Genomic DNA, 20074 nt, shown 5'->3' with positions numbered 1-20074 from the left:
TTCTTTAAAAGTATAATATTTATTAAAACAATATTTAAATGTTGAAAAAAAAATTGTAACACATATTTAATCAATTTCTTCCACTTTTCTTGATTCTTGTATAGCACTCTATGGTCTTTTGGTGAAGGCTTTTGTAATATCGTATAGATCAGTCATGTGGGGTGTCACATTATTTGTCCTTTCTGTGATGACTTAACTCTGAACTCTGTTTTATAACCTCCAGCAGTGTCAGATTGAATCTAAAGCAATCAATGAGGACAGACATGCCTGTGAACTGACCCCACCCTAGACCCTCAGTCCTCCGTCCCGTCTCTAAGGGGACACACCCTCCCCCATCTATCTCTGTCCCCTTAGTGACCATCCTAGACAATTACCCCCTGCTTGTAACCTTGTTGACATTCCATTGTTGTCCTCTCCGCCCTTCAAATTTTAGGGCTTTTCCCACCGGATTAAAAACAGGAAGCATTTATTTTTTCTGATTTCTTATGTATGTATAGATATAGCTGAACTCTGTTCGTGACAGGGATGGAAAGGGCAAGTGAACGTGTTGGTTGAGTGTGTGCGTGTTAACAGACTGATAGATGCCAGGTGTCTCATAATTAGACAGATTAGCTTTGAATGTTCCACACAGATACACGGGATATGCTTTGGGGGGCTACTCATGTGTCTGCACTCGTCTGTCTAATCAGTTTATCTGTGACTCAGTGCTACAGTCCTATCCGTTAACATCAATTTGCATGGAATTCAGACATCTATACATTTATGTATGTTTTTTGTGGAATGCTGCTGCTCACATGATGCAGAACACCGAACTGACGCAGGTAATGAAAGCATGATACAAACACATGTCCTAGTGCAGATAATGCAAAAACGCACTATACAGTAACATCATCACGTGTTTGTATTTCACATGTGAGTTCGTTATCTCATGTGTGTGCATTACAGATTAGGCAAGATGTTAAAACGAAAGGCCTTTCTGGCACTCAACACTGACATAAACACAAAGTAATTTTTGTGTTATGTCATTAATAAGAGTACATGAGTAGAGTAATTCGACAATTTCCCTTGCATACTAAAAGCGTTCTGTAATCAGTTCACTTTAACACCGCTCCAGGTTTTCCATTTCCTCTTTAACTCTCGCTTTGCATCTGTTCCTCTTTAAATTTTCCATTTTTTGTTTTATCAAATATCATGGGCACCAGACATATTATCTATGTTTGTGCAATTTCCGTACATTTGCGAGAGAGATGCATTATTATAGTGATGAAACTGCTCCATTAACACTGTTTAACCTGTTGTGAGTTTTTGCTGATGTGCAATTCCATTATAGGCTGTTAAAGTGGTAAGCTTGTGATGGAGAGGTTTCGAAACAATTTTACAGTGAGAGACAACATAGACATCTACATTTATTACGTGGCCGTCTGGAATTGTTCATTCTGATTAGTCAGTTGCAGCATTCTGCAGTAAAATGCTTCATAAGCTGTACCATAATATTTGTATATTTAAAAGTATACACTAATCTACCTGTTGTAGTTCTGCAGTGTGTTTCTTGCAGCACTCTGGTCTATTTTTCACATATACAAATTAAAATGTTAACTCATACTCCTATTTTGTGTCAGTTTATATATTTATTTTGTAAGTTGTTATCTAATTTACAACATTATGAACTGTCAGACAGTCATTATTTATCTAATCTTCAAAAGAAACACTCCAGGCAAAATCGCACAACTCTGTTTTCACTCCACACCGTTCACATGCCCTCTTGTTAATATTTAGCATATTTACAACAAATTGAATTTCCTGCCGAAATGAACGAAGGTCTGCAAGTACCCTTCTGCGTCTGAGTATGAGGTTGTGTGTTTTAGCGTCCTCTGCGCTAGGTGACCCTTTGTTTTAATCAATCAAAGTGGCTCACAAGACCTTGACAGCTTGGCGCAGATAGGAAGACAGAAAGTACAGTAGAAAGATGAAGAAAGATGTGAATCTATGCAGTAATTGCACAGGAGAGAAGAAGTGGAATCATTAAAGGTAGCGTGCGCTGCGCTAACGGGGATAAGATGGATTAGCCGGCCATGAGCTGCATCGATCCTTCTGTCATACTCTCTGACTTGTTTACACACTTGATGCCCTGAGTTACAGAGCTAGAGACGCGCCTGTAAGACTGTGACTTGTTACCCTCCACTTACTCACGGTCATTCAAGCATTATAAAGCTAATCCGCCCTAATAGGGAAAAGAGTGAGAGAGTGAAACAGAGGGTATAGTAGTGAAGGAGATCAAGCAAAATAGAGGGATAAAATGGAAGAGTGGTTTCATACTAGAGGCTTAGCACTGTGTTTTTGCTTTGAGACACTGATAACCTGTACAGACTGTCCCGGGTGATGATGGCATGTCATGTTTTGTCCCGCCAGTCTAAACCCAGCCATAATCATACATAAATCCCCTCCAAACACTGAAATACACTGATAAGGAAAGGAGAATGGCAAGGACACTAGCAATAAAGTGCAATGGTACTGTATTACCATGTTTTGTTTAGTTTTTTTGAATTAGTGGTACCATACTAATTCGTGGTATTCTTTAAGTACCTTATATATTATATTCTTTAGGTATATTATTTTATATCGGCTGACACGACAATCATGTTATGTTACTGAACAATAACAATAACATATTGGCCGATATTATAAATCATTACTCTAGCCTATTGTTTTTTTTAATGTAGTGTTTATAAAAAAAAAAAGTGTTTTCTTTTATGTTCTTTTATGTTGGAGTTTTAAGTGACCCAATGCGGTACCAAGCCTGTAACTCATATTTAATTTAATTAAATTTACATTAAAATTTTCAAAGTGAGGTGAAAATATTAATTTTACTATCCTAAATGCATGATTATGTGGTTAATTGTGTATTATTTGCATATAGCTTTTTCTTGCTACCTGTTTTCAGATCTAAAACCAGGCATCAATACATTGTAATGTAAGACAAAAATGTTTTGATACTATTTGTAATATATATTACAAAAATCATACATCTTCACCTTCAAATATTGTCCATATCAGAAAAGTGGCGATTAAAAAAATATTACGATTCTAATGTGGTCACCAATATATTGTGTGTTCCTACTGAAGTCCCTTAGTCTCACCATCTGATAGTATCATTGTACCACTGTACCACCACAGTACTTTTTTTGCCGAGGGACTAGAAAAATTCTTCAGATCCGCAACAGAAGAGTGAGCGAAACAGTGGAGAGGAAAGATGAAAGGGTGTGTAGAAAGTGTGTGTGTGTGTGTAATGTGTGTGATTCTGACCTTTAGCCCTCAGTCTGCTGTTAGCACTGTCAACATTGTAAACAAACTCACTTTATAGCAGAGACAGGCTGAGAGAAAAAAAATAAAATAAGAAGGAGAGGCAGAAGCAGCAGGAAGAAAAGAAAATCTGGAGGGAGAGACGTGAGGCAGAGAAAAAGTGAAGAGAGAGAGATTGAAGAGAAGGGGAAGGGGGAGAGCAAGGCAGGTGCAGGACTGACTGTAATAGCTTTGTGCTGGAAACAGCAGGACACAAGCAAACCCAGACCTGCTCTTCTACTCCTCTCGCTCTGTCCTTCACCCTCTATCCCCCTTATCAGCCCTCCATCCTCCTTTCTTCCACTCCTACTCTTTAAACTCTGCCTCCGATTCTGCTTTACTCCATCAGAGCTGAGATTTACACAGCTCAGTGCGTCTTGTTATCTGTTCTTCACACACACACACACACACACACACAGACTGTGGTCACTACAGCAGCGGGCCTCCAGTAAGTGGACCTCATGAGATCGCCCTGGTGTTTTCTTTCCCTGTTTTCACGGGACCGGTTTGACAAGGCGACTCTTATTCTACTTCACCATGGAGACGTGCAATGTTACGATAACACTCTCCCTTAATCCTATCGGATTAACAGCATATCATTTGATTACATTTTCGCTCATGGTTGAAGCTGTTAATATACGCATTGCAGATGTAATTATGCATAGTCATTCGACGTTTATCGTTTGGGCTACAACAGATGCTAATTTTTTATATGCTTCCCTCATTTCCTTCTCTTCCCATTCTCACCAACCTGGAAATGGGAAAGGAAAACTACACCAGCTTAACTATATGCTGGTTGATAGGGAAGCAGGCCCGGGGATGTACAGTCAAACATTGGTGATTAAAAAAATATTATGATTCTAATGTGGTCACCAATATATTGTGCATTCCTACTGAAGTCCCTTAGTCTCACCATCTGATAGTATCATTGTACCACTGTACCACCACAGTACTTTTTTTGCCGAGGGACTAGAAAAATTCTTCAGATCCGCAACAGAAGAGTGAGCGAAACAGTGGAGAGGAAAGATGAAAGGGTGTGTAGAAAGTGTGTGTGTGTGTGTGTAATGTGTGTGATTCTGACCTTTAGCCCTCAGTCTGCTGTTAGCACTGTCAACATTGTAAACAAACTCACTTTATAGCAGAGACAGGCTGAGAGAAAAAAAATAAAATAAGAAGGAGAGGCAGAAGCAGCAGGAAGAAAAGAAAATCTGGAGGGAGAGACGTGAGGCAGAGAAAAAGTGAAGAGAGAGAGATTGAAGAGAAGGGGAAGGGGGAGAGCAAGGCAGGTGCAGGACTGACTGTAATAGCTTTGTGCTGGAAACAGCAGGACACAAGCAAACCCAGACCTGCTCTTCTACTCCTCTCGCTCTGTCCTTCACCCTCTATCCCCCTTATCAGCCCTCCATCCTCCTTTCTTCCACTCCTACTCTTTAAACTCTGCCTCCGATTCTGCTTTACTCCATCAGAGCTGAGATTTACACAGCTCAGTGCGTCTTGTTATCTGTTCTTCACACACACACACACACACACACACAGACTGTGGTCACTACAGCAGCGGGCCTCCAGTAAGTGGACCTCATGAGATCGCCCTGGTGTTTTCTTTCCCTGTTTTCACGGGACCGGTTTGACAAGGCGACTCTTATTCTACTTCACCATGGAGACGTGCAATGTTACGATAACACTCTCCCTTAATCCTATCGGATTAACAGCATATCATTTGATTACATTTTCGCTCATGGTTGAAGCTGTTAATATACGCATTGCAGATGTAATTATGCATAGTCATTCGACGTTTATCGTTTGGGCTACAACAGATGCTAATTTTTTATATGCTTCCCTCATTTCCTTCTCTTCCCATTCTCACCAACCTGGAAACGGGAAAGGAAAACTACACCAGCTTAACTATATGCTGGTTGATAGGGAAGCAGGCCCGGGGATGTACAGTCAAACATCAGCAGCCTCAGGGATTGGAGTCACTCTCCCTCTCTCCCTCCCTCTGCTCCTCTCTGCTGCCAAACCGAAGCTCATTAGAGGAAAAGGGATTCCTGACTAAATAGGAAGGGGCTCCTGCCAGACTGGGTGAAAGATGAGGGAGAGAAAAAGAGAGAGAGAAAGTGTGTAGGATCGAGGACAAAATTATTAATTAAAATGATCTGCACTTTTATTAAATTAAGATCTTTTTTTTGGGCTGGGTTAATCAATCCAAAAAAAAAAATATATATATATATATATATATGAGTGAACCATTACTCATTTTCTCAAAACCTTAAACACAAATCCAAATACTCAAACTGAATTAACAAAACCTCTGACTCTTCCATCAAAATCAAACAATCACTGCAAAACCATTTTACTTGCACTCAAAATCAACCGGTGCTCTCAGATCAAACACACATGAGTCAATAAATTAAATATTACAGAGCGTTCATTAGACACTACAGAGAAAAAATGGACAACACAGCATCCAGAACATTACAGAAAAAAGTATATTGTATTGAGTAAACAATTTTGTAATTCTGTAAAAAAGTTTAGTAATTGCAACTGAGTAAGGGGAATATATTGTATAGGATAGAAAAAAGTGTGAACAATTTTGAATCGTGTGTAAATGATGACAACATGTGCTTTAGCTGTGTTTAACTTTTGCTGTTTGTGTTTAGCATTTTGCAGCACAAATGCATCACAGTGTGATAAGTGTTTAAGTGAATGAGAATGTGTTTAGAGTTTTGCAAAAAGAGTGCATGAGCCTAACTGCCTGAACGTGTTTAAGGTTTAGCAGAACGAGGGCTTTATTCGACAAATTGGTTTAAACTAGTGAGAATTTGTTTCAGAGATTGGGGTTTAGTGTTTTAGCAATTCAGAAAATCTGTACTATATTTGACATTTTGTACAGGTTTCCTCAGACACTGAAACTAAACACAGCGCACAAAAGTTTCTGTGACTGTACAGACCTCATGAATATTTAATGAGGCATTGTATCATTTATGATTGGCTGTCTAACACTCTCGCGCCGCATTGTTTCACACTGTATAGTTTTGGCAGAGCAATTCAGCAGATTTTCATACCCCAGGGTTAGAAATGCTGCCAACCCCCTTTCAAAATGACAAATGTGAAACATTTCTGAACCCAGTGTTAAAATCGACAAGGTTATGTGTATTGTGTAAAATGCTACTAAAACAAAATGTGGTATACTGCATAATCATCTCCATATCTTTAATTTTACTGAAAAGCATTTCCCGCTCTAATTTAGATTTTCAGTTATTCTCTGTTATAAAAGAAGAAGAGTGAAATGAGTTACGTGGGCTGAAGTGTTGCAGTTCTGTTTGTTTGTAGGATCTTCCTCAATTTACAGTAAAGCTAGTAAAATTTACTTGGACTGGTGTGTATATATATGGGGTTTGTGTGCCAGCAAACAAATGGGGTTTGTGCCACATTTGTGTGCCAGCAAACAAATGTGTGCCAGCAAACAAATGGGGTTTGTGTGCCCTCTTTCTTTCACCCTTCTTCCCTCCGTAAGCTCCACATTTATTAAGCTTTATTAACTGGACAATGGTGCGGGTGACTTTTGGAGGGGCTATTGGGGGGACTGGTGGGGTGACCAGTCCCCCCAATAGCCCCTCCAAAAGTCACCCGCACCATTGTCCAGTTAATAAAGCTTAATAAATGTGGAGCTTACGGAGGGAAGAAGGGTGAAAGAAAGAGGGAAAGAGCAGACAAAAGGAGAAGTGTTAGCTGAAGTCAGGAGACTAGAATTAAAGCTGACATGGGCAGCAGAGGGCTGGAGGAGGAGGGGACATGTTTTTGTGTGTGGCCTGCTTGAAAGACCTTTGTTTGAACTTGATAAGCTCATAACGACCTGTAAGAAAACTGAGAAAGGAACTAGTAGAAAATGACATCTTTTAATATCTCAAATGTTTCACTAAAGCATGGAGATTGAAAGAAGGTCAAGTGTTGTTAATGATTGTTGATAATAAAGAAAAATCTTTATTTTTTAATTAATTATTTCTTCTGAAGGGAAGATTTCAGGAGAAACAACAAGAGACAAAGACAAAGTTGATACTTCAATAATAGAAAATTGACAAAGATGTCTGGAACCTCAAAGGACGTTATGATTTCATCTTTATTTTCATTCCTCAGAAATGTATTTCCTGCTAGAACAAAGCTCTGTTGATTTGGTCTCATTTGAGCCAGGATAACCTCTTTTCCTTCTGGTTATCTGCACCCTAAATTTATAAATGCAACTTACTATTGCTGGGACAGAGAGCGAGAGAGAGAGAGAGAGAGAGAGAGAGAGAGAGAGATGGAGGGGAGAAGTGGCTCTGGATGGATAGAGGGAGAGAAAGAGAGTGAGGGGGCAGCGCTGGCTGTCCTAACCCTTTTAGCGAGATTAACTCGAGCCGTAATGTCTCTCTCACATGGCCCTACTATTTATCTTCTGACTCAGCTCTCTCTCTCCCTTTTTTCCTTATCCTTCTATCTCAATAATGAGTTTGGGTGGTACAGAAGAGCCTGCATTGTGGATGTGGCAGCTGTAGCATTAAAACACACCAGCAGTGTGGCGGCTTTCGTACAGTAACTGTCAGTGCTAATACAACCCCTTCATCCACTCCCACTCCGCTGCTGTCAATCAACTTATTTGTTTTATTGCAGCCTGCTTCCATTTTCAGTTTTTATTCCATCTCTTTCTCTCTCAGAGCTCACCTATTTAATTCACTTCATTTTAGATGTCCATTACTGGCTGTTCCACCATTAACTGCCATCTAGCCCGACTGATTGCACTGCCAAACAATGCATATATCTGGCTCCTGCTTTAGACGCTCAAGTTTTGCTAAAATAAATGGGGGGAGTGCAGACAAGCACTCAGTTGGAGCATTTAGACATCACTGTTTCTTTTTATATTCCCCCATTTGCATCCATTTTTCTTTGGGTTTTTGCACTTAAATGTAACCGCCCAACCCCCAACGTGTACCCCATTTCGCTCCCCAAATTTAATTCTCACGTTCGGCTTCGCTCTGGAAACTGGAGTTAGGAATATGGGGCTGTAATTGCACCGCCTGGGGGCCGGTGAGGTGATCAGGAGAGCGAGAGTTGTCCCTCAGCATTAAATATTAACTCTTTTTTCATCCCTGCCTCTTTGCTGACATGCCCTAATAAGAATCCCATCTCTTCATTTTTGTCAATGTCATGTGAGTTTCATTCCAGTCCCTTAGAGGCGTTTTCAAATCGAGTTTCCCGAAACTAGTAATTTGAAACTTTTGAGACGGACCTTAAGATTGCGCTCCATCCTTTCTTGTTGACCACATAACAAACTACAATCGGATTTATATGACATGCATCATATATTGATAGAATTTGTGTCATTTCGGCAAACAGATACGCCTCTATATTTAGTTTTGTAGTGCAAGCTCACATTTCTAAGATAGAGCGGGATATTTTCCTCTCTTAGGCATTTGAACCTACTTAAAAACTAAGTAAAAAAAGAATAAAACATCAGCTGTGTTGGCTGCAGAGGACATATTTTGTCTAAATTATTAATTCAAGATTTGCAGCATAACCTTCTTAGACAAAATGCGCCAGCCTAACTAACCAGACTATAAATTATAGATGCAGAACAGTATCAGATAGCTTTTAATATATCCTGTACATAAATTTTATGTAGGATGATGAAGTGCGTGCTTAATAAACTCTCATCTTTTATTTATTCATTGTACAGATCATCATAATGCGATCCGCACACTGCACGGTGCTATTTGTGTAAACTTAGTCTTTTCTCTTTCATGTCGTGTAGTTGTTGGCGCCGGCCCTCAGATTGAATTTGTTTGACTCGTGACGCTGTTGTCAGGACGACTGCAGGAGTCGGGTGGAATGCCAGGAGAACAAAAAACTGAGCGTGAACTGACCTTGTAGCCTACTTCACACTGTTTATCCTCAGAGATCAAGAGACGGAGACTCTTTACCTATTTATAGGAAAACTAGAGTTTATCATTGAACATATCATCTGAGAGCGTGAAAGGGCATGCAAAATATTGACTCAAATTAATATTAAATCGTGTTTTTACCTTATTAGATTACATTCTTGCTATTTTTATGCACAATTTATCAGGTATTCCAGAAGTTTCTCTTTTAATCAACACTGGATGGAATCATAGTCTGAAACAAAAAATTTGGAGTCTGTGCCCATCATACAATACAGATGTTTGTTTTTTTGGGGGCAAATTTGTCAAACTTCAATTGCCAAAAATGAACAGACTGGCTATAACTTTTGGAATGAGTGATGACATCTTCAAACTACAAATTGGGGCAAAAGTCATGTGGTATATTTATGCTTTTAGATAATCTTTGTTATTTTTTAATTGACACATTATAACTTTCCTTTCCTTTTCTGCTGATGTAACTTTGATCATGTGGGCTATTAAATAAGGTTAACAAATAGCAAAATAATTACTCAGACATTGTTTTAGCAAACTCCCATTTGACCTGGCTCCATTTTAGGGTGAAATGCACACTTTTCACAATCCAGTAAGTTCCCGATGGATATGGGACAAGATGGAAGTCATGGAAGACATGTTTATTTCCTCACTAAGTATTCTGTTTAAAGGTAAAATGAGTAGTTCTTTATCTAGCATTAGCATCAGTGTTCTGTGTGTACTTTATGTAAAGATACCATGGTTGGGCAACTTGGGCATAACTCGGAATTTTCTCAGTCATCAAATCTCTCCACCTTATGTATGCCATACTGATGATATGCTCGGTTTTTGTCTTTGTGTGTCTTTTGTCTTCTGGCTTCAGGACTTTTCTGCTTCTTTGGCAGTTCTGGTCCTAATTCTCCCATCGTCTCTTCTGGTAAAGCACAATAATGTGTTATGTTGTCTAATTTTTGCTCTTCCATCAGTTTTATCAGCATATCTATACAGAGACGGCAGCCAGTAAGCATCCACTCTGTTGTTTAGCGAAGCACTGCGTGTCATGCTGTTTTAAAATGACAAAATACATTGAGGGGAGTGATCCTCTTAAAACACTTTTAAAGGAAACGGTTATGAGTACAGTCTCATGAGTGTACACCATCCAGATGATTTCACAAAAACTAAACTTATTTTTAAATTAGCACCAAACTACTGAATGCACCCTTGATTCAGAAATATATCGGTTAACAGAAGTAAATGTGTTGCAAAACAGCAATTCACAGCAATTTTAACCAAGAAAGGCGAGAAAGAGGAATGGGAGGAGATTTGTTTACCAGAGTGAAGTGCAGAGATGTGTGTAAGGCAAGTGCATGATGTGAAGAATCGCTGAATGTTTAACAACCAATAACATTCCTAAATCATAACAGCATGACTGTAAATATATACTCTAGTGTCATTTGTCACAGGTCTGAGGTCCCAAAATGAAAACAGAATGGCAGGGAGAGATGCATGAGGCGGAGGAATGTAGCACTCGGCGGGAGCCAAAAGATAAATTCCCACGATCTTTTGATGTCCTGTTTTAGCAGAAGACTCTGACCACACACAGAGTGTCTTTAAACCTCAGTCAGTTAAACCTAAATGCTTAAGTTAAATATTCAAACCTCAGTTTTATGCCAGTGAAAGTGTGGTGTAACCAGAAACAGATTGCGACCACTTTCTGATGCGACCACTTTCTACTTGATGGAAGTCATGCACTTGACTCAAACAGGAATTCAGTTAAACTGAGTAAAATATATTGATCTTAGAATGGAAGCTTGAAAATCAGAAAGCTCCTATTTCTTTGTTGTATAATGTCTGCATTTGTTGTTTGTCACTGGTTCACACACTTCAAGAAGTGTATGGAGACGCTAACAATGCTCTGAAGGCCTGACTAGGGTAACTGAAGTTCACATGGTTTCACTTTGTTTTAGTTTGTGGGTCTAATAGATGACTATGGGGGAAATGGAAAAACTTTATTGTTTTAGTATTACTAAGCTACGATCAACCAATTGGTAGACTAAACAAAAGTTGACTTTTCCAATTTTCCGTTGAGTCTTTTTGCTTTTAGCCATTTCCTGCTACATTTATGTCATATTATTACTCAACCCCAGTTTCACTTCTTATTCTTTATGTGTATGTCTGTCTGTCTTTTTCTGCTCGCCCTGGTCTTTGCCTTGTGACTGAGGGTGTGAGAGAGCCAGCAGCTGCTGTTGGTGCTCTTGCACCTGTTCTCGTCTCATCACGGCAGTGATGACTGATGTCAGGCCGTACATGGACCCATCATGCCCCTCTCCACCCTCCACATCCATTAAACACACACACACACATGCTCACAGCAGGCCTTCTTTATCTACTGTTTGCTCCTTTTGTATTTGGCAGCTTATTTGAAGATGTCAGGAAGGTAGTTCTAAATTTGCCACCCACTTCCTGTCCTGATGAAATCCTGGGAGTCTGCATGCTGAATATGATTATATAAACCGGTTTTGTTTTTATTTTACACTTTTATGGTGGAAAAAAAAGAACACTTCACCATGGTTGTTCTAAATCCACAAGATATTCTTAAAATGCTGAAGAAACTACAGGCCACTTTTCCATATGATGAAAATGTCAAGCTCAAATATGAAAAAAAACACCTTTTATTTATTTATTTTAGACTTATTCATGTATTGCTCTATTAGGTGTTTATTAATACTAATAAAGTAGATATCTTTATATTTTGAGTATTTTTTTATTTTTAGTTTAAGTTTTAGTAATTTGTTATGTGCCATTTGTTATGTGCCTTTATTAACGTTTGAATATATTTATTTAACTTTATTTTATTTACATTTTAATAATTTTTGTAATTTATTTTTACTGAAATATAAACTTATTTCAGTTAGTTGTCAAAGCAACATTTCGCATTTTGATTTAGGTTTAAGTTTTCTTCTAATATTTAGATTTATTTAATCTCTGCTTCATTTTAACAACGAAAACAACTTTTATTAGTTTGTTTTAGTTAACAAAAGTAACAACATTGCAGAAAGGTAGTCTAAATCTTAAGTCTTATGAATACATACAATAACCCAAAGGGACTGAAATGTAAGTCTTGACATCTGCTGTCAGCATCTGCAGTAGTGAATGTCATCCAGCTGTAACTACTGATATTCCCACTTCCCTCACTTACTTGTATTCCACCGGCAGTCCTGCTTCCCTGTTGCCATAGCAATAATGTTCAGCACATCATCACCGAAAATTACAGCCCTCCACAAAAAAATCAGCAAGGTTAATACTTTTCTTGTTTGTGTACATGTGTGTGGGTGGTTGTTTTCTCATGAATATACATGCACGGTTTCTGTCTGAATGTATTTCTGTATTTCATTTATATATAAGCATCTGTCTGCTTGAGTTAGTATCCAGAAGCCATACTCGAGGTATTAAAAAAAAAAAACTTAAAGCAGTTAAAGTTACTTACGGTAATTAAAATTCTATGGGTAAAAGTATACATCTGCTTTTATAAGCAATTATTAATGAAGTTTAAAGTTAAACCAGAGCTTATTAGAGAATTTAAAAGCAGAAATCTGAGTACATTTAGATAGATTTATGCTTAAGAAAAAAAGTATACCAGTAGGGTATGAAAAAAATGAAAGTTTAATTCATAATAAATTCTCAGAATTTTTTTTCTGAAATGTTAAAGGTAATATCTTATGCAGTTTTGCTTCTCAAGTGAATTTATCCTTTTTTTAACATATGTTCACCAGAAAAAGTCAATGTACTGATTAAGAAAGTTGTATTTAAATTAGATTTTTTTTTTTTTTTTTTTTTTGCTGTGCATAAAATCACGACTGCTCTCAATGGTTGATTTCAGCCTGGTGTTGGTTGTGTTCTCCGGTTGTGTAAATTACAAGCAGAGGCAGTTTTTATACAGAAACTTTGGATTTAATGAAACTGCTCAGCTGTGCTGACCTACTGTCACAAGCAGTTAGATAGACAAGTTCATCCATTCAGTCTCCTCTGAACAGGGAGGTTATTTTGAGGACTGATAGTAATAAAGGTTGTCAATAAAAATGAAAGGCGTTAAAGGTCAAGATTTATTATGAAAATAGAAGCATACTGAAAGTGGCCAAGCAGATATAGAAAAACTAGCAGAGTGAAGACGCTTTGAAAGCAGTGTTAGGAGGACAGATTATTAGCTCATCTTTTGTTTATAATGTAGTTTGTGGGCAGCAATGTTTCTGTTTATGTGACTTTTTTCTACTATCAGTAAGATCAGCCACAGGGCTCCTTTGACAGTCTTTGGTTCCGTTTCTAACCACACACGCACACAAACACCACATTTCAAATGCGCTCTCACAAGACAAACTATTCTCTCTCATAGTTCATAACCTCTGTGTGGAGCATCCAAACATACAGTACTATTAAACTCATCCATTGTTAATTCATCGTTTTTTCCCCACAGCATAGCTTTAAGGAGTGTGAGATACTTTGTTTTTTTTATCTATTGGCTATTTTGAAATAATGAGGGACTAGGATTTTGCAAAGCAGATGTTACGAGCCAGACTCAAACATGCTTTGCCCATTTGACTAGCATTCGGAGCACGTGCAATAACCACTGCTTCTGTTGTTTGAGCACTCAGAGAAAGGACTGATGATGACAGGGTGTTAATAGAAAATTTAGTTTACATTTGAAGCTGTTGGCCATGAGGGAGCGATCACCTTTCCGCCTGTCAGATCTGTGTGTGTTTGTATGTCTGTGTGAGTGTACAGTATGTCCGCTCAGTGGAAAGGTACTGTATACACACCATTCATCTGTATAATACATCAGTCCCTCTGTATGAGCTTGTGTGGCACCAGCCAGAACGTTCATAAAAGCAGGTTATAAAGGAGAGGGGAGGGTACATTGTTGGCACTGACTCACTCACTATTACTTAGACAATTTATCCATAGTGCTAAATGTTTAAATTTACACTTTGTGTGAATAACATTAATATTTGCACTTAGTATAAACAAGGTGCTATTTCTTGCTTTTGTACACTTAGTGCAAACGGTATTCATCACTATTTAGTGTATAAACCTTTTGCTTTAAAGGATAGTACACTGTAAAAAAAAAAAAAAATTTTATAGAATAAACTGGCAGCTGTGGTTGCCAGAATAATTCTGTAAAAATACAATAAAAATGTAAACATGCTTACAGAAAATCCTGTAAATTTTACAGTTTAAAGCTTGCATTTACAAAACAAAAAGAGACATGTTGCTACTAAAATCTGAAGTAAATGTTAATGTTTTGAGTAGGGATTAGAGGGCATGTGAATAAAAAAAAATAATGATGATGTGCATGGATAAATCATTTAAATCAAACATTGTAACATTCTGTTAAATAAAAAAGAATTGTATATATTTCTAATGGTGAATTTAAATTGTATCAAATCCGTTGACTGAATCATTCAATGATTGACTCATTGACTCATTGAGTCCTTTGAATGAATGATTCAGGTTCACTTGTCAACACCTACTGACGTAATGATGTAACCTGTGGAAAGTGTCATTGAAGAATAACCACCACTAATATACAGACTGACAGTCTTGTGTGGAACACAAACAAGGACAAGAAGTGTTGTATAACAAGAGACATAGTGATTTTTTCTTTCTCTTTTTTTAAGATATGCAACAAAAACTAAAAGTAAGAAGAGAAAAAAATAGAAAAGACATTAAAAGTTGAAGTGACTATTTTCACAGCGGCGTCTGTTCTCCAACTGTGTGTGTGAGGGACAGTATTCACTTTGGGTCAGAACTTCAGGCGGATGGTACATCAGCAGCCTTTGACTGTGCCAGCTCTCCGTCTTTCTGAAGTTGACTGGCCCAGTTCTGTCTGTAACTCTCTTGCCAAAAATTGGCGGTACTAAAATGATCCATCCGTCTGAAAACTGCCTTGAGTTTTCAGAATGCAGTGTGGCGACCTGATGCGCTTCATAAATACTGGATGTGTGTGTGTACAGTCTCCTCTCAGTGTGAATGTCTGTCAAGGCATGTTTTTCATATAATTTTATATATACTACTAAATGAACACAAAGAAAAATTATATTTAATAATTTTCCTTTACATGTGCTCATCTACACTACTCTTCAAATGTTTGGGCTCAGTAAGATTTTTTTTCTTCAGCGTGGATGCATTAATTGATCAAAAGTGGTAGTTAAAACATTTATGCTTCAAAAGTGTTTTAACAGAAGATTTTTCTTCTTTTGAACTTCGCAAATGTAGACACTTTAAAATATCTTTACATGACATATATCGCAAGTCACACACACTCACAAAAAAACTTGATGGAGAAATAAAAGATGCATTCAATTCTGTTAAATATTCATGATGTTTCCAAATTTGTTGCCTTCAAAATCATTGAAAATATATTGAATTATAAAATATATCACCCAGTCCCACTGTGGACTCCCTAATACGCTCCTACTACCCAATTTCACGAGAGCAAAGGGTTATCGACAGTCTTTTTTCTTTCTCTCTTGCACCTGGTTCTGTGCAGCTGGGCTTCGTGTTTGGAGGCAGCGGGAACACAATGGCTGTTTCAGACTCACAGCGTGTGGATCATTTCTCACTGTGTGTGACACCGAGGCTGCTGCAGTGAAAAGCCGTCTGGCAAATTATTATGAGTGTTGTTCACTGCCACCTTTCCAGCCCTCGATCCTTCCCGCCAAAACCAAGTCCAATTGTCAAGTAAAATAGCCATCATTGCTATTACACATGTACTTTTTTTTGTCTCTTTTCCCTTTTCTTTACAGTATGTCTGGCTTCAGTCACAGTCAAGGTGACTCCAGAGGTGGAAGTGATTAAAGGAGAGACTGCCAAACTGCATTGCAGCTACACCACCTCTGCATCAGCCTCTGCTATTGTGGTCCAATGGTTGATTGTAAGTACACAAATTACTTTATATTATGAGAAAATAGCACTTTTTTCATATGATATCTTTTTTTGTTTTGCATTTCTTCATGTAAAATGCTGTGCTACATTGATGTATATGTGTTTCCGTCATCCTCAGGAGGTTGCAGGTGCAAGAAAACAAATTGCTTTCAAGTCTCCACAAGGTATTGGTGTTGATCCAGGCACAACAATGACAGATCGGTTATCCATGGAAGACGACCTGTCCATCACCATCTCCCCAGTCATGGTGGAAGATGAGAGAATCTACATCTGCCAAGTGACCGCAGGAGCTGTAGGGTTCTCTGAAGATAAGACCCAGGTCAAGGTTTTCTGTAAGTCTGACTGAAAATGAATACATATCATATTTATTCCCTCCTTATTAGCTGAGCATGTTTCGTTTGAGCACTTTTGTCCACTCCTCTACGATTTCCATAAACTAAATGAGACATATGGCCAACCACTTTTACCCTTATTCATTAGTCTTGGGTGTTGTTTATGAGTTTGCCCTGGGTCAATTATGGCTGTACAGATTGCATTTGACATTATTGATTAATAGAGTGATTGCACTTGTCATGTTTGATGGATGTCATTTTATAGGGTTATAAGAGCCAAAGAGCTTCATGTGCAATATTGTGCCTTTTTCACAAAATTCAGCACATTTTGCCTGGCACATTTAATGTTATGCTATTACCGCCCACAGACAGCAGGTGGTAAACTGGATTTTATTTAAAATAATTTTCTTTGTATCTCTATTGATCGTGGCAGCAGTTATTCATAAAATAATGATTAAATGATGAAGAGGAGCATTATAGCTAGGCATCCTGGGTATACATTCAGTGTAGTGTAGGCAAATTATTTAAAAGAGCCTGTCATGATTCTTTCAGTGACTTTTCCCCTCAGTGTGTTTGTATTTATATGGCCAATTGTTTAGGAAACCATATTTCTGACTTGATTTAAGTTATTAATGAACTTTTCTTTTCCTATCACAGTTGCTCCAGAGAAGCCAACGATCACAGGAAATAATCAGGCTATTACCGTCACTCCCGAAACTGACACCTCCTCTGAGGTGAGTCTCGCATATGTTCATAGCTGTATATGATAGCTGTGAGCCTTTAAATGTAAATTCATTTTGTGCAAGGTTACAATGACTTAATGGAGTTAGAAAATCAGAAATTGTGTAACAATATCCAGTGTGTGTGGTATGTTTGTTTAGGTGGGCAAGTGCATCAGTAGGAATGCTTACCCTCAGCCTCGTATTATCTGGTTTAAAGATGCCACCCCTCTACCTGAAGTAAAGGACCAAAAGGAAAGTAAGTGCAGAATCAGAAAAGTGCTCAGAATTTTAAATTCCTTTAAAATCTCTTTTCTGCCCATTGAAGTCTGAGAAGACCAACATTTTGGGATTTAGTGTATGTATATCAGGGTATCTGCAGGATTTTTAAACTCAAATTTAAGACTTTTTTTAAGACCTGAACAAGTAAAACTAATACCATATGAGCAGGGTAGGGCAATGGTAACATGTTACACTATAAAAATGACTGTAAAAACCATGATTTACAGCCAAGATACAGGTTTTCACAAAAACAAAATGTTTTATAAAATGAACTTTATTTCAGCCTTTAAACCATTTTTAAGAAAATGGGTGAGTCAAAGGTATCAATTATTATATTAATTTAAACATTTATTATTATTATTATTATTATTAAATAACATATAAATACTAGTGCTGTCAAACGATTATTCACGATTAAACGCATCCAAAATAAAAGTTTTTGTTTACATAATATAAGTATGTGTACTGTGTATATTTATTATGCATATATAAATATACACACACATACAGTATATATTTTGGAAATATTTACATATACATTTATATTCTTGTATTTTATATTACACATAAATATATTTAATATATAAACAACATATTTTCTTAAATATATACATGCATGTGTTTGTATTTATATATACATAATAAATATACACAGTATACACATATATTATGCAAACAAAAACTTTTATTTTGGATGCGATTAATCACGATTAATCTTTTGACAGCTCTAATAAATACATTTAATTCTTAAGTCTTAATTGTTTATATTTTTATAATGCATTATCCTTTTGTTGAGCCACCAATTTACATTTACAACACTGTGTATTTGCTGCGTTTCCTTTATATAGCAATAAAACAAAAATATAACATAAAAAGCTTAGGAATTACAACCATTTTTACACACAGTCCCCCCATTTTCAGGGGCTCAAATGTAATTGGACAAATAAATATAATGTTAATTTTTAATATTTTGTTGAGAATCCTTTGGAACTCATGGACATCAGCAAAGACTGGGTTTGTTTGTGGGTCTTTCTGCCTTTAGTTTGGTCTTCAGCAAGTGAAATGCATGCTCAATCGGGTTGAGATCAGGAGATTGACTTGGCCATTGCAGATTAATCATCTTTTTTACCTTCAAAAACTCCTGGGTTGCTTTTGCTGTTTGTTTTGGGTCATTATCCATTTGTACTATAAAGCGCTGTCCATTCAACTTTGCTGCATTTGACTGAATCTCTGGGCAGAGAGTATATCCCTACACACTTCAGAATTCTACCGGCTGCTTCTGTCTTCTGTCACGTCATCACTAAACACCAGTAACTCAGTGCCACTGGAAGCCATGCATGCTCATGCCATCACACCACTCAACCATGTTTCACAGATGATGTTGTATGCTTTGGATCATGAGCTGTTCCAAGCCTTCTCCATACTTTTTTCTTCCCGTCATTCTGGTACAGTTTGATCTTAATTTCAGCCGTCCAAAGAATGCTTTTCCAGAAGTAGTTTGTTTTTTTTAGATGTTTTTTTTTGGCAAAGTCTAATCAGGCCTTGTTTGCACCTTGTGGTGAACCCACTGTATTTGTTCTCGTGAAGTCTTCTCTTGATTGTAGACTTTGACAGTGATTTTTTTTAGATGTTTTTTTTTGGCAAAGTCTAACCAGGCCTTGTTTGCACCTTGTGGTGAACCCACTGTATTTGTTCTCGTGAAGTCTTCTCTTGATTGTAGACTTTGACAGTGACACACCTACCTCCTGGAGAGTGTTCTTCTCTTGGCTGGATGTTGTGAAAGGATTTTTCTTTACCATGGAGAGGATCCTCCGATCATCCACCACTGTTGACTTCCGTGGACATCCAGGCCTTTTTATGTTGCTGAGCTCACCAGTGTGTTCTTTTTTTTTTCTCAGAATGTTCCAAACTGTTGTTTTGGCCACTCCTAATGTTCCTGCTATCTCTCTGATGGATTTGTTTTGTTTTTGAAGCCTAACAATTGTCTGTTTCACTTGCGTGGAGAGCTCCTTTGACCGCATGATGTGGGTTCACAGCAACAGCTTCCAAATGCAAATGGCACATGTAGAATCAACTTCAGACCTTTTACCTGCTTAATTGATGTAGAAATAACGAAGGAATAGCCCACATCTGTCCATGAAATGGCTTTTGAGTCAACTGTCCAAATACTTATGGTCCCTACGGCCATCGGGACAAGACCATGGGAACCAGATGAGTCCTCTGCACAATCTGATTTTGTTGCAGTCTAGAATTAAACTGCTGGTTTCGTCTGGCCAGAGGATAATGGAACACTATTTCGACACACTATTTCCGTTTAATACTGTAAAGCTGCTTGGACACAATCTGCACTGTAAAAAGCACTATAAAAATAATCTTGACTTGATTTGACATATTAAAGAGCTGTAATTCCTTAACCTTTCCTCTAATTGTGATGAGAATACCAAAATGAAAGCTCAGAGTGTGCACTTTAAACCCATGTTCATTATATAACTGTATAACTATATATATATATATATATATATATATATATATATATATATATATATATATATATATATAT

At 37.5% G+C, this 20074-nt stretch overlaps 1 protein-coding gene across 2 annotated transcripts in view; it reads left to right on the top strand.

The window, feature by feature from the left end:
- bcam (basal cell adhesion molecule (Lutheran blood group)) overlaps positions 1 to 20074 on the top strand; it is a 45381-nt gene that overhangs the window by 16458 nt on the left and 8849 nt on the right. For both annotated transcript variants that reach the window (XM_016285521.1, XM_016285513.1), the window contains exons 2-5: positions 16043 to 16170; positions 16300 to 16513; positions 17171 to 17247; positions 17395 to 17491. In XM_016285521.1, coding sequence (XP_016141007.1) covers positions 16043 to 16170; positions 16300 to 16513; positions 17171 to 17247; positions 17395 to 17491 — 516 coding nt within the window. The remainder of the gene's footprint in view (positions 1 to 16042; positions 16171 to 16299; positions 16514 to 17170; positions 17248 to 17394; positions 17492 to 20074) is intronic.

This window comes from Sinocyclocheilus grahami, unplaced genomic scaffold, assembly GCF_001515645.1.
Source record: "Sinocyclocheilus grahami isolate Dianchi unplaced genomic scaffold, SAMN03320097.WGS_v1.1 scaffold11.1, whole genome shotgun sequence".
Taxonomy (NCBI): Eukaryota; Metazoa; Chordata; class Actinopteri; order Cypriniformes; family Cyprinidae; genus Sinocyclocheilus; species Sinocyclocheilus grahami.
This window is presented reverse-complemented; position numbering and strand designations above follow the sequence as displayed.